The sequence below is a fragment of the Alligator mississippiensis genome, chromosome 3 (assembly GCF_030867095.1).
Source record: "Alligator mississippiensis isolate rAllMis1 chromosome 3, rAllMis1, whole genome shotgun sequence".
NCBI lineage: Eukaryota > Metazoa > Chordata > Crocodylia > Alligatoridae > Alligator > Alligator mississippiensis.
In genome coordinates this window covers 242,871,537-242,888,559 of record NC_081826.1, presented here as the reverse complement: position 1 = coordinate 242,888,559, position 17,023 = coordinate 242,871,537, and the positions used below count along the sequence as shown (strand labels likewise).

The 17,023-nt window shown below is 37.9% G+C and overlaps 1 protein-coding gene across 1 annotated transcript in view; it reads left to right on the top strand.

The window, feature by feature from the left end:
- ADGRV1 (adhesion G protein-coupled receptor V1) overlaps positions 1-17,023 on the top strand; it is a 487,191-nt gene that overhangs the window by 108,755 nt on the left and 361,413 nt on the right. Inside the window, exons 27-33 of the mRNA XM_019483282.1 lie at positions 1,267-1,406; positions 4,168-4,777; positions 5,836-6,051; positions 8,107-8,322; positions 11,064-11,308; positions 13,995-14,176; positions 14,655-15,466. Coding sequence (XP_019338827.1) covers positions 1,267-1,406; positions 4,168-4,777; positions 5,836-6,051; positions 8,107-8,322; positions 11,064-11,308; positions 13,995-14,176; positions 14,655-15,466 — 2,421 coding nt within the window. The remainder of the gene's footprint in view (positions 1-1,266; positions 1,407-4,167; positions 4,778-5,835; positions 6,052-8,106; positions 8,323-11,063; positions 11,309-13,994; positions 14,177-14,654; positions 15,467-17,023) is intronic.

The window sequence follows — 17,023 nt, the reverse complement described above, 5'->3', positions numbered from 1 at the left end:
TATCTGAAAATACACTTTTTGTATTTTGCCTTGAGCAGGATTTCAGTAGCAATCAATGTAATTCTTTTGTAGAAAACAGTAATTTTTATATAGTTGGGATTGCAGCCTTAACCCTTTATTTGTTTCTCCCTAAATTTAGCTTTAGCTTGAAAGATTGGTTTCAAAATAGCCACAATTTCCCTCAAAGCAGCATAGGGAAAATATTTGTCATAAGTAATTGAAATTACCATAATTTGATACATGACACTTGTCTGACTGGTACTTTTGTTGGTCAAAAATAGCTCTAGAGAGAGGTGGTTAGTTTGGACATTAGACTTTAAAAAAAAATCGAACTGAGAAACAATCAAATAAACATTTATTTTTCATTCTGTTTTCATTTCTAAGATTGGATGGAAGCAGAAGGGTTAAAGTGCAACAAATAAGTGTGGTGTAACCTTAGAAAGCATCCAATCTGTGTAAAAGTTGACAGGCAGAAGCCCTGTTCCCATGAGAATTACAGCCCAGTTCTGCAGTCCCAAGAAATTTAGATAAGTGTCTGAACCAAAATGAACTGCCCAATCCAAAGCACTTTTTAAATCACTGGTTATGAATTTTACCCTCACATCCAGGTGTGTTTGGGAAAGTGTGTATTTATGAGACTATAGAAAGGAACAATACAAGAGAGATTTGCAACTTATAAACTACTTATATCTAACTAAACTAATATATCTGCCTTATATACACAAGTCAGATGTATTAGTTTAGTTAGATATAATTAGTTTATACGTTATAAGTTAGTTTATATCTATAGATATAGATATATAGATCTCTACATAGATCTCTATAGATCTCTATATAGAGATCTATATAGATATATATAGCATAAGGTTTTACAAGCCAAAGCTTACCTTATGGTGTATTCAGGAATTATTTTTTTTTCATTCTAACTTTGGAACTTGTTTCTTAAGTGCCAAACTGTTATGCTTGAACCTCAGGTGATATAAGCTGTAATGACAGACCCAGCACTGGGATTTGTGGGGCTTCATTTCTTTCTCCACCCTTTGTCCCCAGTTCTGCTGTAAAACAGAGAAAACTCTGTGAACATAAATTACTTGAGTATAGAATTTACCTCTTGCTGGATCCTTCATGTGGAAAAAATACTAGTTATACCTTTGCACATCTATAATTGTTTTAATATAATGTAGTGAACTAAAAATAAGTGTTTCACTGCTATGACCTAAAGATGGAGAAAAACTAATTTAACTGTCTTGGAATGTGTATCTATAGCTAGCCTAGGAATAGCATCCCACATCATTGTAACCATTGAAGCCTCTGATGATGCTCATGGTGTGTTTGAGTTCAGCACTGAGTCACTTTTTGTCAATGGAACAGAACCTGAAGATGGAGAGAACACAGTTGTTCTACAGGTGAGTAGATTTTGATTGTTCTCTGTTGCTACATGATAATCTTTGATCACTGTCTCATTTAGACTGAATTATAAGCTTACATTTGTGACTGAAATCTACATAAACTACAGTTTTCACTATACTCAGCTTACACATTAGAAAAAATACTCTTTAAATCAAATCACATCAAATCTATAGGTAATATATAATGCAGATAATTTCTAACGACCTTTAATCGAGCACTTTCAAATATCCACTTTACTTAAATTTTAGCTACTAATCTTTTTATAAAAAAAATAATGATACTACAAACTAACATATTTACTCCAATATAAGATGACCCTGAGTAAAAGGTCATCTCTCCCCAGTAGCTAGATTCTATGTATGGTGAATTGATAAATGTGTTATAATTTTCCAGGTATAGAATCTTATTATTTGAGATTTAAATAGAATTTGTCTCTCTTCAACTGCTACAGCAGGGAGAATAAATTTGGGAGTCAGGTAGTCCTCTTTCCCTCCCCTCTAACTTCTACTCCCTGAAGCCCCTTCTTCTCCTTACTGTCAGACCCTGCTCTCCTAGGCAAGTTACTACAGGTACCCATAGATTTACCTTTTGTGTTTTAACTTTTTTGAAACTGCTTCAAGTTTTAGCACAGGTATTCCATAAACACACTTTTAAACAGCACCTCTTTACCTATTTACAGAGGGCACATCCAGATGAGTGCGGTTGCACAGTATGTGGTGCTGCAGACACATTTGCGGCGCCACATAGTGCACAGTCTGGTGTTTTCTGCCCTGCAAGGGTGGAGAAACTGAGAGTGCACTTTGTTGCGTTGTTTTTTCTTTTGCAGGTTTTTTTTTTATCCCTGGATATCCAGGGGTCAAAAAAAACTACGGGGGAGGGGGAAATTGAGCAACACACATTTGGCCAGCGTGCACTGCTGAAAAGCGGAGCCAGCCTACCGAGAGCTGTGTTTTGCTGCCAGCCAGGCTCTGCGTGGCAGAATCTCCATGGCTGCAGTCCTGGGAGGCCCCCAGGACTCCAGATAAGGCTGCTGGGGCCCAGCCTTCCCTATCCCACCTGGGGTAACTTGCCACATGGCACGGGCTTTCCCCAGGGACAGGAAGTGGCAGTGGAAGGCGTGCCACAGCTTCTGGTCCCTGGGGAACCAAATGTCCATGCATGTCTGGAGGTACCCATATAGTACAAACTATACATGAGGCTCATGATTTACCATGTAGGACTTTGGACTGGGACCCAACAGAGTCAACAGCAAATTCAAGCCATGGTGACCCCACAGCTCAGCACTGCTCAGTATGTGTGTGTACTTCAGATACTCTCCCCCCTTTCCCTCCACCCACAAAGGATCCCTGTGCTTATTAGCCCCCTACTCATGGCTAGAACGAGGTGTTCTTTTCACAAGTCCTGGGATACTTCAAAAATGTATATGCAGGTGAGGCACAGAGCAACCTGGTTCAGCTCCATTAGGGTCAAACTAATCATATGTGCAAGAGGGTGTGACAAGGATTCTGGGTGAACTTTTTGGGGCCATATTTGGTGATTATTTGCCAGGCATGTAAGGCTGGTAAAGAAACAGGAATCATTGGAACTGTGAAATAAAAGCATAACTCAGCTGTGGGAGTGAAGAGGAAGTTAATATGTATTCGGTGTAGTGGCTCACTGTCTATTTAAAAAGTCAGTGCTGAGGGGGACTGCGTGCAGTAGTCACTACCATATATCTTACTCAGTCTGCACTAATCCATCCTTGTGATAGGTTTCCATCATGACTGCGATGGTGGCAGGGGAAATACCCTGATCAAGGTAATGCAATTAAAATGGCAGTGTGTAGTGGAGGTTGCACCCTTGTTTGCTTGCAGACAGGACTCCCTATGACAGCCTCATAGTTAGCTCCTGCTGGCCAGCTTCCAGTGGGATCCTCTTGGCTATGTGCCGACTTTATGGAAATGAGAGATTCCTCCCTTGTTTGCCCCTGCCGTCATATACTTGAGGGCAAGCGAAACTTGGGCATCTGAACTCCAAGTTTCTGGGCTTGGGCCTACATGTAGGATACCTGCCAAAGGATTTGGAAGTATCTGAAACCCCAGGCTGGGGTGGAGGATACTTGTCAGTATCAGGGCCACATATAGTTCTTGAATGATTCAAATGGGTTTGGACCTGATCTGGCTAATTTGATGTGGGACATTAAAAATTTTCCTTAAAAAAAAGAGTCCCACCAGCCTATCAAATGTAGCAATTTTGGCACCAAGGGGGTGTCAAGGCTGGTTCTGGCCTTCCGAATGCTGGCCTGGTATTGCAGTACTTCCAGGCCTGGTGTGAGTTCCCTGTGGTGGGAACACCCAGCTGTTTTTATTTTAAGGGCCAAAAAAACCCCAAAGCTACCATCAGCATGTTTGCCTGATATGGGCCATGTGTTTATAGTCATTAGTACATGCTGCTTGTGGCAGCAGTATAATGAGGTTTCCTTGTATGCAGATATAAGATATGGGGCTCCCACCCATGCTGAATTTTATTTCAGTAAATATGGTGTATTCTTACATAAATATTAAAAGAAAAGTGACAATGCAGAAGGCAGACAATAAATTAGAGTTGAGGAAGAAAAGTTATGGGTTTGCAAGAGGTACTCATTTAATTTCTTCACATTCCAGTTGTTCCTTGAATTGTGTGAAAGTTACTAGACTAAGAATGGGTATGTATGCATGTGAAACATGTTTTTCTTTCTTTCTGTAGCCAATTATTTACTACTTCTTTTTTCCACTTTAGGTTCTCAGAAAGCATGGGGCCTTATCCCAGGTTACACTGCATTGGATCATATTCTGTGATCCTGATGAAGACCTGATTTCTACCAATGGCAACATAACTTTTGATATTGGACAAAGAAGAGCACATCTAACAGTGCAAGTTGCACCTGATGAAGTTCCTGAACTTGATAAGATGTTTTTTGTTTTGCTCATGAATGTTTCCAACGGTCATCTGGGAAATCATACTAATGCTACATTAACTGTCCTAGCTAATGATGATCCGTATGGACTTTTTATCTTTTCTGGGAAAAACAGACCAATCAAAGTTGAGGAGGAAACCAAAAATGTTACCCTAACAATAGTAAGGTTACATGGTCTTCTCGGTACAGTTATAGTAGCATACAGAACCATGGATGATGATGAAAAGTCACTTTTTCTGCCCTCAAATGTTGCCAGAGCAACAGAAGGAAAAGATTATTTACCCATTTCTGGATCTGTGATCTTCACGGCAAATAAAAGCAAAGCTACCATACTGCTTCCTATTTTGGATGATGAGGATCCAGAAAGGTCAGAATCAGTATTTGTAGAGCTATTTGATGTCACTTTGGTGGAAAAAGTACAGGATCGGCCAAGTGAGTACTTTACACTCTAATTGTATGCGTTTTAGAGAGACTGTCACCTACCACTATAAATTGTAACCAGTCAAATCAGTTTGCTTTGCTATTCAAAAACGTATAAAAGTTTTGTGTATTAAATTTGTTTCAGTGGCAGCATATCATTTTATCAATATGCTGCTTTGATAGTTTTCACTGAATATAACATAATTATGTTTCTGTGTCCTTTTTGTATTCCTTTAACTGAACCATCTCTTGTCTTACATGAGACAGGGTCAGCTCTGCTTAGTAGGATCTGTTGATCTATACTTTGGGTTGTTGTTTGTTTTTTGTTTGTTTGTTTGTGTTTTTTACAAGCATAGCATCATGAAACAGTGATTAATAGACAGTATTCATATTGAGAGCCAAATACTTTGTGCTACTTCACTCACTACTTTCTGAACTTCTGCATGTTTTGTTTTAATATAGAAAATGCATGCTGATCAGCCATTCAGTCACATTTGGGAGGTTTCAAGCTGATTTGCACTTCAGAGCTTCCAACCTTGCCTAATTACCTCTCTTGCTTATTCTTGATAATCAGGGAAGCTTCAGATGTCATTCTGGGGGGAGATTATGTCATCATGTATATTTCATCATAGGAATTACTGAAATAATGCTCTAATTGAAACTGTAGTGCTCTTGCTACTGGCCCTATGGACAAATGAATAAATAACTATTGATTATGATTTGGCACTGTCCCACCTGTTTGAAAAATAGGATGCTCAAATATGCCACTTCTTAAGATATGATGAAAAGCATCTACAGAAAAATATTAAACTGTACAACTCAGGAGTTGCTGCCATACTGTAATTTCAATCTACCTAATCTAATTCAATCTAATTTCAATGGTTACAAAAAGACTTACTGGGTACTGTTGTGAAATATACTGTCTGTCTAACTTTGTATACTTTTAGTATGTTAGTTTTGTTGATTAACTGATAATAGACCATTAAACCTACTTAAGTCTTGTTAAAAACACCAATTTTCATAAGATAAAGGTCCAAGATGCTGCTAACCAAGGCCCTGTTGCATTTCAGTTGAGAATTCTCCCCGCCTGGGACCTAAGGATGAAACAATAGCTCAAGTAATTATCAATGCCAATGATGATGCTTTTGGAACACTTCAGCTTTCAGCTTCAATTGTGCGAGTTGCTGAAAATTATGTTGGACCAATCATCAACGTGACCAGAACTGGAGGAATTTTTGCAGATGTTTCTGTGAAATTTAAAGCTGTGCCAATAACTGCAATAGCTGGTAATAAAAGAGAATTGCAAAAATGCACATGCTATGTCAAATTTGAATGAATTTACTGGAGACTTTGATTAATACCAAAAAAAAAAAAAATTGATTAATGCCGACAAATGCATTTTGTATACAGTCTAACCAGACAAAATCAAAAGGAGCAATGAAACATTTACTGGCAGGGTTTAGCTTTAGAGGATTTAGGTCCTGAGCAGTATGCCAATCACAATAATTATCATTTGAGTTTACACCAATTATTAAAGATACCATTTAGGGATATGAGACATACATAAATGGCAATAAAATATACCTATTTAATTAAAAGTATTGTCCTCCTTGGATTTTGATCGTTTAAAAACAGCTTCAAGTTACAGACCTGTGGAATTTTTTTGTGTGTATCCACATTTCTCTAGTTTTAGAAAACCTGTAAAAAACCAAAAAACAAGCAAGCAAACCCCACAATAGAAATATGCATTTTTATAAGTTAAATTGCACTAAACAAAATCTCTAAAGTAAGTACATTGAAAATTTGAAGAAATGTTTTCTGTACTCTTTTAATAAAAACATCTTCAATTTTACTTGCAGCAAATAATAGGGAAAATTATTTCCAGGCGAATTCTGTTCTTTAAATTGACCGTCACTTTTATATAGGGATTACAACCTGACTATTACTTAAGTGTTCTATTAATATTTTTGTAAAGAATATTTCAGAAGTGCAAAGTTGAACAGTCAGGAATATACGATTAATTTAAAGATATTAAAGAAATAACCAGTTATCGTGATGACATGATATTTGCTCACAGCTGCTGCTTGTACTGTGCTGTGCTATATAAATTTGCAGAGAAAGCAGGGCTTGCAACATTATCACTTATTGTATAATTTATAATTTTTTTTTAAATATGTAAAATGAAACATAAATGCATACAAACATGTAAAACAATGATGAAACATGCACTAACAAAATTACACCAAGTCTTAAGATATCCTCAAATATCTCCTTATTGTAGTCTCACTTAGGATGCTAATTAGGATTCTAGCTGGTTTTGAACAGATAAAGTAGGTATCAGCTAGTGGAAGAAGTGTAGTAAGAAGCGTTTGTCCTCTCCAGAAAGGTCAGCCATCATTCTGAGGTTTGTGTTATCATAGTACAAAATGTGGAAGTCACAGCAGTCAAGCAGGGTAACATTAGATACCTTTAAAAAGTTCCGCTTTCTCTGATATCTGCTCAGGGAGGAGATGACGCTATTTCATTAAAAGTACTACAGCCTTTGCAGACAGAATGCGTCCAGGTACTGGGTGTTGTCTTACTTTCCTTATGTCCTGTTTCCATTTACATAAAAGTGGCTTCTCTAGCAGCATAATAGTATTATATTTACACTATATTTACAGTCTCATTTATATGGGATTCAAAGTATTGGGTAATATATATCAAACTCAATACCTTGAATTACTTGCACAGAAGGGAATAGGAAGATAGTACAAATGCTGTACAATAGTTATTTTAAGTTTCACATATAGTTTACATTACAAAATAACCAAGCAGCTTGATTGTAGATGCTAGATTATATTTCTGAGTGGCTTTCAAAGGAGATCCATATAAAATGAACTGTGTAAATCCAGCTGGGAATCCACAGAGACATACACGTGAGGTCCATTTGCAATTATTGCAGTCATTTAGCTAAATTTACTTGGATAAAAGTGCTTCCACTAACTGATACTATCTGGAAATCTAGGAGCAATTCACTATCCAAGCACAACCCCAACTTAATAGAGCAGGTATGCTGCATTCTGTGAGTGGGCAGACAACACACCTACCACCTTCTCCAACTCCTTTTCCTGTCCATTGGGTCAATCTCCATCTGGTCCATGTTGAGCCTTTACAATTTCAGTCCATCCAACTCTCAATCTTCGCATTACACTGTGAAATTAGAGACCACATTCAGTGGGGATGGAAGTGGGGGAAAGAAGGATACCCATATCCATAAGCAGGCAAGAAAGATAGATCCTTAATATTAAACTTGTATTCAAGCATTCCCTGTAGTAACCAGAGGATTTTTCTTTTTACAGGTGAAGACTACAGTGTAGCCTCATCAGATGTTGTCTTACTAGAAGGGGAAACCAGTAAGGCTGTGCCAATTTATATAATTAATGATATCTACCCTGAGATTGAAGAGTCCTTTCAAGTGCAGCTGCTGAATCAGACTACAGGAGGAGCCTTGCTTGGAGCATTAATTCAGGCCATCATAATCATTGAGGCTTCTGATGACCCATTTGGATGTTTTGGTAAGCTGAACTGGTTTGAATGTTCTTGATATTCTTATCTTTAACATAAATGTTTAGGCACAGTTGGCTGGACTACTTTTCCCCTGATGCACCATGGACTCCTCTCTAGCAGAGCCACCACAGTTAAATGAGGGAGCTATAATCCAACCAGAGAACCAGCTCCATAAACAGAATGGGAGCTTGAAAACCTGAATTATGTCACCCAGAAAGTGGTATGATGTTGAAGGTGTTGAAACAAATAAAGCAGACTTAGATCAAATCTTGGGAGAAAGCTTTCTCAATGTTCCAACAGTAGGACCAAGGAATGGGCTGTCTAAGCCAGTTGTGGCTTCTCTTTCATGAGAGACTTTCAAGCAGGGGTTGGATAGAAAACTGTCTGGGATGTTTCAGGAACAGTGCATTCTACACTTGTGCAGGAAGTCATGGTAGATGATCCTTAAGGTTCTTTCCACTGCTACGTTTGTAGGATTCTAAACAAACTGCAACATTGCATTCAAGGAAAAATGAAAATATTCTGATATAACCAAATCTGAAAATTTCTGGGCTCTTTATTCACCTAGTATTTCAATATTTTGTTTTGAATTAAACAAATTTCAGTTTCCTGTGGGGCAAAATTTAGGAATTCTGTTTTTTTTTTATCATTTCTATTCATTTACAAACCAGGGATAGATTTTAAGCAGTAACCTGAAGTGAAATTTGTGTACCATTATCGATCCCCTAAACCTGTATCTCATCTACATTATTAGTGAATAATCCAACAGCATATTTAAACCTCTGGTGAAACTGAAAAACTTGAGTAAAAATGGCTTCCTACTATTTTCCATTGATCGGTTAATCTTGTTTGTTCTCCTTGTAATCATAAATCAAAGAGTTTGAGTAATGTAAGGCAAAAGCTATGAAACATTTCCAAAGCAACTTCTATTGCAATGCTTTTGAAAAGTAACCTTTTGTGTTCGTTTTAAAAATGTCTTGGCAATTTGTAGGGGTGCACCAATAAAGATTTTCTTGGCTAATACTTATAGCCAATTATTAACCAACCATATCAGGTGATTCCAATCTGATAAATGATTTATTTTAAAATGCAAAGTATTTTAAAGTACTGACAGAAATATACCGTTTTTTCCCCCCTTTTTGGGGGGGGCGCACTCCAGAAGCCTACTTTGTCACATGTATCAGTGTCCCAGCACTTAAAAATGGCAGTGGGGGTGCTTGAAATAAAGCTCATCAAATGAGCTTTAGTTAACCTCCTGCTGCCACTGTTTTTAAGTGCGGGGACACTCTGAAGTGAAGCACAGCCTAGTGGGGCAAAGGCGAATGTGGGCTGCCTGCTGCAGGTTTGGGGCTGTCCGCCCTGCTGTCTTTGTCTGGGAAGCCCCATGCTGGCTGTGCCCCCTGCCTGTCTGGCAGCAGGGGGCACAGCTTGCCGCCCCTACTGCTGCCGGGTGGGCAGGGGTGTGTAGCTTGCATGGGGCTCCTGAGGGAAAGTCAGCAGAGTGGAGAGTGAGCATGCACCCCATGCACAAATTTTGGGGGGGCACATTCATCCCCATGCCTCCCTTAGGGGTGTGCGCAGTGGTGGGGAGCTGCTTTCCCCCCCCCCTTCCCTGGATGACCCACCCATGGCTCCATCCTGCTCCCACCCCAGCCCCATGCACAGCCCTGCCCCTGCTCCACTCCCTCCCGCACTGTGCGTATCTCCATCTGCCCTCCCACCCCCCAAGCCCCTTCCCCTCCATAGACTTACCTGCAGGAAGCTGCTCTCCACATTGCATTCCTGGCCACATGCATGTATGTGGCTGCATGCATACATGGGGTGCCCCCTGCATCTTGCTCCCGGCAGCCCCAAGCAGGACCCCTTGTAGGCTAAAATACTGCCTGCCTACAAGGGGAAACCTTGCGCTTCCTGAGGGAACCCAGGTATCCAAGGATCCCGGCCCTGCAGGGGAGAGGGAACCCGGGTGTCCAGGGCCCTGAGCAGAAGGCTTAATTATTAGTAAACATTATTGACTACAACAGCCAAAAAAAGCTGATAACATCATTTATCAGTGCTGATCCTATAAGCAACTGATATATCGGTACACCTCTAGCAATTTGCATTGGTAAGCTTGTGGTTTAAGAACATATTTGAGTTTGTATTTTTTTGGCTTTTAGATTTTTCCCTTTATCCTTTTTGTCTTCCTTTCTCTTTTTAAAAAAAACATTTTCTTCTCTATTCCTGTTTCCATTTTATCTGTAGAAAAAGGAAGAAGGTATGGATAAAGGAGCAATGGGGTCAGGGGAATAAAATTAATAAAATATTTTGCTTTCAATTTATTTACTAAAGCTAGGGGAAAAAACAGCAAAAGTCTTCAATGTCCAGAAAAGCTTCTCTTAAAAGAAATAGTGTCAGATATGGAAAACTTTAATTGGTTTTACCTGACAACAGCTGATTCTAGTAGTCTTTCGGGGAAGAATAACAAGAAACAGCTTTTATAATCTCCTTCTCCAGGCTTTAGAGATATATAATACTCAGGAGTAAAAGATTCCTGGTGATCTCTAACAGTATTTATGCCATCTCCTTGCCCTGTGAATTAGTTAGTAGTACTAGCACCTCAATTTCACAACTAGTAATTGCAAACAACAAAGTGATTAAATCAGTATAAAGTGCTTGTTTTGAAAGGTGTTTCAGTTAAATGAACAAACACTATGTGTTCCCCTATTCGGATAAAAAGAAAATAAATCTCTTTGTTTTTATACTTCAGTTTTTCAGATCACTGAACTCACAGTGGAAGAGCCCGAATTCAATTCGGTGACAGTAAGCCTGCCAATAATACGCAATGCTGGGACACTTGGCAATGTTACTGTAGAGTGGGTTGCTACCATTAATGGACAGCTTGCAGTTGGTGACTTGCGGGTTGTCTCGGGTAACATTAGCTTTGCCCCTGGGGAAACTGTTCAGACACTGTTGTTGGAGATCTTGGATGATGATGTTCCAGAAATTGAAGAGGTGAGTTGAATAGCTGAATGCTACAAGATGTGACAAAATGCCAAGCGACTCTGTTTTATTGTGGTGGTGGATAAGAAGCAGAAAAAGGGAGGTAACTTTAAACAACTTGGGAACATATCAGCCTGCAAATAGTTTTTATAAATCTGAAAATCATTTATCACTTTTTCCAGAATTTTGTTTCCTAGTTATTGATATTATTCTTTGAAAAGGTCACCAGATCTTTGAATGTTTCTATGGGATTGACCCTTCTCATTTGCACCTGCTAATAGAATATTATAAAGATACATGCACAAAAATTAGGTGAGGCTTGAGGGGCAAACTCGCACAAAAATTTTAGGTACAAAAAGGGGTTAGACAAGGATGTATCTTTGTTATTTAATCTTTACATGAATGACATTATCGGCAATATGCAGGATGCTCATTTCTATTCCCCAAAATTATTAGCAACTCTAATTCGTATGTTAATGTATGCAGATGATACCATTATACTGTCAAGAACCCCTATTGGATTACATAGAGCAATTGCAACTTTTGAGTATCTTTGTGGACAAAACAACTTAAAGATAAATTATGATAAATCCAAAATAATGTATTGGGGAAGCCATTTGATGAAAAACCCATGGAACATGGTGGGAATCAAACTCAAAGTTGTTAACACCAGATTCAGTCAGTTAAAACTAAAGCAGCCCAATTGGCTGTGGCTATGAAGAAACGTTATGAGATCACAGCAAGACGATCAGTCCAAGTTCCTATATCATCATATAAAGTTGAAGTTGTGTCTTAGATTCCATATGGTGCTGAAGTATAGGGTTATGCTGCCAGTAATGATGTAAACATAACTCGAAACAAGTTTCTTAGGGCTCTTCTGGGTCTTCCTCCTTCAGCTCTTGCATCTTTTTTGAGATTAGAGACAGGATTAGATTCTATTTTAACTAATATTATAACTAATATAACGAATAATATTATTATTATTAGAATGGTGAGATTTTGTTTCAAAATCCTGGCTTTTCTACCGTCTCGTCTGCTTAAATTGTGCTATATAGAAGACATCAATAATCCCTCTTCTCTTCTCTTCAGTCTCCCTGGTTAGCTTTTCTTTTCCGTACTTTTGTACTTTCTGGGGTGGGATACTATATCAAAGACAATGGAAGATTTTTCTCCCCCATAGAAAAAGTTTGGGTTTTTTAGAGGTTATGAGATGTTGTCAGGCAGAATGATTTTGCAGTGGCTAGGGCTACTTGTATTGCCCCTTTATATACTCTTTGGAAATTAGATTCTGGGGAGGGAGAAAAGTATTTACAGCTGGATCTCAACAATAAATGGCGATCTTCTTTTGACTAGACTTAGGACCGAACAGATTCTTTCAGATGTTTTGGCTGGACATAGACTTTCCATTCCAAGGGCTAAAAGATGTTGCATGTCTAGGAGTTTTGGAAGACCCTATTCATTATGTTTTAGAATGTTCTTTATATAACAACATAAGGAGAACCTATTTATCACCATTCTTGCAGAAATTTCAAACAGAGAGAAACTTTTCAAACAGAAACTAAAATGGCTCTTCTAGCAAACAGATCCATATTTAGTAAACTGTCTTGCAATTTTTGTTTATAAGGCTGAAGCGATTAGAGTTGAACATCCTATACTGTTGATATGATTGATAAATTGTAAGACTATTTCTGATTTTACTGTGTCAGTTGTGAATCTATGTACAATATCTCTATAGATTCATGATTTGATTTATTACTATATTTATACTAATAATGTTTTTATAATGGTTGGCTTTATTTTATTATTATATTTGTATTTCTGTTATTTTTGCCTACATTTATTTATATTATGGTTGTGTGTTTTTCATGTTGTTTCCAGGAGCATGGCTTTCAGCCAGAATCCTTAATAAACTGAACTGAACTGGATTGAATGGAATGTATCTATTTAAAAAACATAAATGTTTAAAAAAAATCAGAAGTCTCAAGCAAAATAATGACTTCAATAAATGGGTCCACTGCTGATTAGTGAATCAGATCCAAAATGTCTAACTGATCCAGTAGTAGTGTATCAGAGACACCTTTAACCCTCTAATTTTATGTGAAAGGTGTGAGGTAGGGGAGGGTTGGCTAAAATATTTTTTTCATCATATTGTAGTTAACAATCATGCAGTGTAGCAAAAAAAAAAAAAGAAAAAGAAAAGAAAAGATCGTTTGAATTTAAATGTAGACCTGTTTCTTTGGTTATTTATATTTTACTTCTGACTGAAAATAGTTTTGAAATAATTTCTTATTCTGTGGTAATTTTGAGTTCAACTGAATCTTCCTATTCACTGGCTTGAGAAAGATTTTTTTCACTATTAATAATGAGGGATGAAAGTAATGCAGAGGATGAAGAGAGACTTTTATTTGGTTTGGAAACTGACTATTCCAACCCATTATTTAAAATTAATGATTAAACTAATCAGGTTTTTTTTATTCTCTTTGTTATTTCTGAAGTGTTTTCAGCCAAAGGGCAGACCGTGAACCCTTTCTTCCCTTTAGTAGAGCACTCATTAAAGTCAGTAGGACTACTTATGCAACGAACCTGATTGCCAGTGGGAGGGGAGAGTTCAAACCTGACCCATCCTCTTGAATTGTCATTTCACAAAAAACTTGGTTAAGGAAAGTCTAAATGTGTTGGGTTGTTTTGTTTTTTTTAGATTATCCACATGGAATTAACTCAGGCTTCCAATGGTGGTGCTATTGGATCAGATAGAGTGGCAAATATTATAATACCTGCCAATGATAATCCTTATGGCACAGTGTTCTTTCAGCACCCCTTGTACAGATTTCAGGAGCCATTGGAAAGAAGTTCTCTTGCAAACATAACTGTTCAAAGAAGGTCTGTATAGCACAGTTGGGGTTTTTATGTAACTAGTTCCAGTCCCTTTTTTTTTTTTTTAATCTCCATGACCTTTGTCTTTTTAAATGATTTAGTTTGCCTCCTTCCTTAGGTAGTTTAACTTGTCAGTTTATCAGGTTAATCTTCTCCCAGGGTAAAATTCATATGTCTGTTAGGCTTTGTTTTTTTGTTTGTTCCTAAAATCATTTAAAGTTCTTTTATGAATTTGAACAGAGAGACAAGAAAGTACATTCTCCAGTCATCACTTTGGATTTATAGAAAGCAGGGGAGGTATAGAGGAAGAAGAGCAGTACCCCTGTGAACACCCTAGGAAAGAGATATTTCTCCAGCACAGCTTAGAGTGTGTTTTTTCTGGAGCATAGATTATTTGAAACTAACGAAGAGACCTATAGCATATAAGGAAAAATAAGTCTTGACTAATTACCATGACTTTCTCATTTATTGCAACACCTTCTAGCGGGGGAAGATTTGGTCGGCTTCAGATATTCTACAGCACTTCTGAGATTGATGTTGTAGCTCTTGCAATGGAAGAAGGCCAGGATGTACTTGCCTATTATGAAAATCCTGTGCAAGGAATTCCTGACCAGCCATCAAAGACTAGAGTGAATGTGTCAGCAGCAGGTGATTCATTATATACCTGTGCCACTCGGTGCCTAAAAGAACAAGCATGTGCAGCCTTTACATTTTCTAGTGCCTCTGGAATTCCTTTGTGCTTCTGGCTGACATCATGGATAAATCCAGTAAACAACAACTTGGGATTCTGGACCTACAAGAAAAATGTCACCAGTGTGTCTTTTCTTTTTAGCATGCAAGCCATTGCTGGTAGTGACTACGAATCAGTTACAAGGCAATGGGCCATAATGTCAGAAGGTGAAGAGTTTGCAAATCTCACAGTTACCATACTTCCTGATAGCTTGCCAGAGTTGGATGAGAAATTCATTATATCCCTTTTGAAAGTTGAACTGATGAACATCTCAGCCATCTTAAAAAACCAGCCAACTATAGGACAGCCAAATACCTCCACAGTTGTCATAATGATGAATGGAGATGCCTTTGGAGTGTTTATGATCTACAGTATAAGTCCCAATGCAACAGAAGAAGGTCTCTATTTGGAAGTGGAAGAACGACTTCAGACTGATGTGCAGTTAATGATACACAGAACAGAAGGCAGCATGGGGCAGGTAACAGTGGAATGGCGAGTAACTGGTGGAACAGCTACTCCAAACATGGATTTTATAGGTGATGGCGAAATTCTGGTGTTTGCTGAAGGTGAGGCAAAGTTTTCATTCATTTTTGTTCTGCCAAAATAGTGACAGGCAGAGAGCACTAGATAAACAGACTAAACCCCTAGACTTTTAAACAAAAAGACATTATCTTATTCACTTATTCATTGGCCAGCGTGTTAGGCATGCATTCTCAAGCATAAGGGGATGTCAGGTCTGTCAAAGAATGACACACTTCAGTGGCTTCAGTATCAACTGACAGTTTGATAGAGCAGACAGAGACCTGGCACACCCCTCCACATGCACAACATCCTAAAATGGGGCATGATTTGAAAAATTCATTCTGCCATACTTATTGGCACATGCCTAGCACTCTGCCATGGCAACTACATCATATACATTTTGGAATGTAATGGCGTAGGTACGCTGTGCTCCACCACCAGGCTCCTCTCCTGTCTTTTGATAGTGTAAACAGACCTGTAGTGTTTTCTTGTAGTTCTTCTGTCTGGTCCTCAAGATCTGCTATCCTCTACAAATGTAAATGTAATATTAAAGTCCATTAATAAGTAGCTCCTTTTGGGCATTTTGTACTGCATGTTATATAACTCCCCCCCCCCCCCCCCCCCGTTCCTGGCTCCTTTACATTGATGTATATCAGGAATGATGTCGTTGCAGTCCTTAGGTATAAATAAGAGGAGATCCAGAATACTCTTTCTGAGCCTCTTGTGCAGCAATAAAAATAAAACACCAAATCTTTGGGATGGTTGCCTCCCCTTTCTCCCAACTAGCAAGGTTTTTGAAATGACAGCATCTCTTTTATTTATTTATTAATTTTTAAATACACCAAGTACACTTACAACATTGAATAACACAACTGAGTTGCTGTCACATTGCAAAGTACAATACTCCATGGTACAGATGCACCCTACATTTTGAAAAGCCATTGGTGAGTGGGTGTTGTATACTTTTATTAAGTCAGCTATGTTAATGAATTATATTTAAGTGCCAGGTAATGATACAGTAGGAAACACCTGTGTGTTTTGTAAACATGCAAGTACATAACTGTAAGATGTATTTAGGTATTTCATGTGCTATGAACAGTAAGACTAAACTGGAGATTTTAGTGGTCACTTCTGGTAACCAGATATTTGATATTGTTTAATACTTATATTAATTTCAATGGATAAGTCAGCAAGGTAGGTAGGAAATGCACATGAAAGGGTTATAGAATTGTGAGAGACTATACAAATTCTTAGACTTGGTAAATATAATATATATAGAATTATGGGGATATGAGCATGCCAGTCTGTTCATGCACGTTCGTTAGAAAAAAATCACATGCATTATTGTTTTCTTTTATGCTAAAATTTTATCCTTCTTCTAAATGTAGTTAGAAGGGTGCTTTAAATATGAATGAACAAAGAATTCTGGTATTTGAAAATGAATTATTTAGACTTTTAAGGCTGTTTATTACACAGTAAGTTTAGTAGTTGTGTTGGAATGATATATAATTGCATAATTATATTCAGTAACATACACTCAACTGTAAAAAAGGATACTAAAATATAAATTTGACAAATTACTTATATTTTTCTTCCATTTC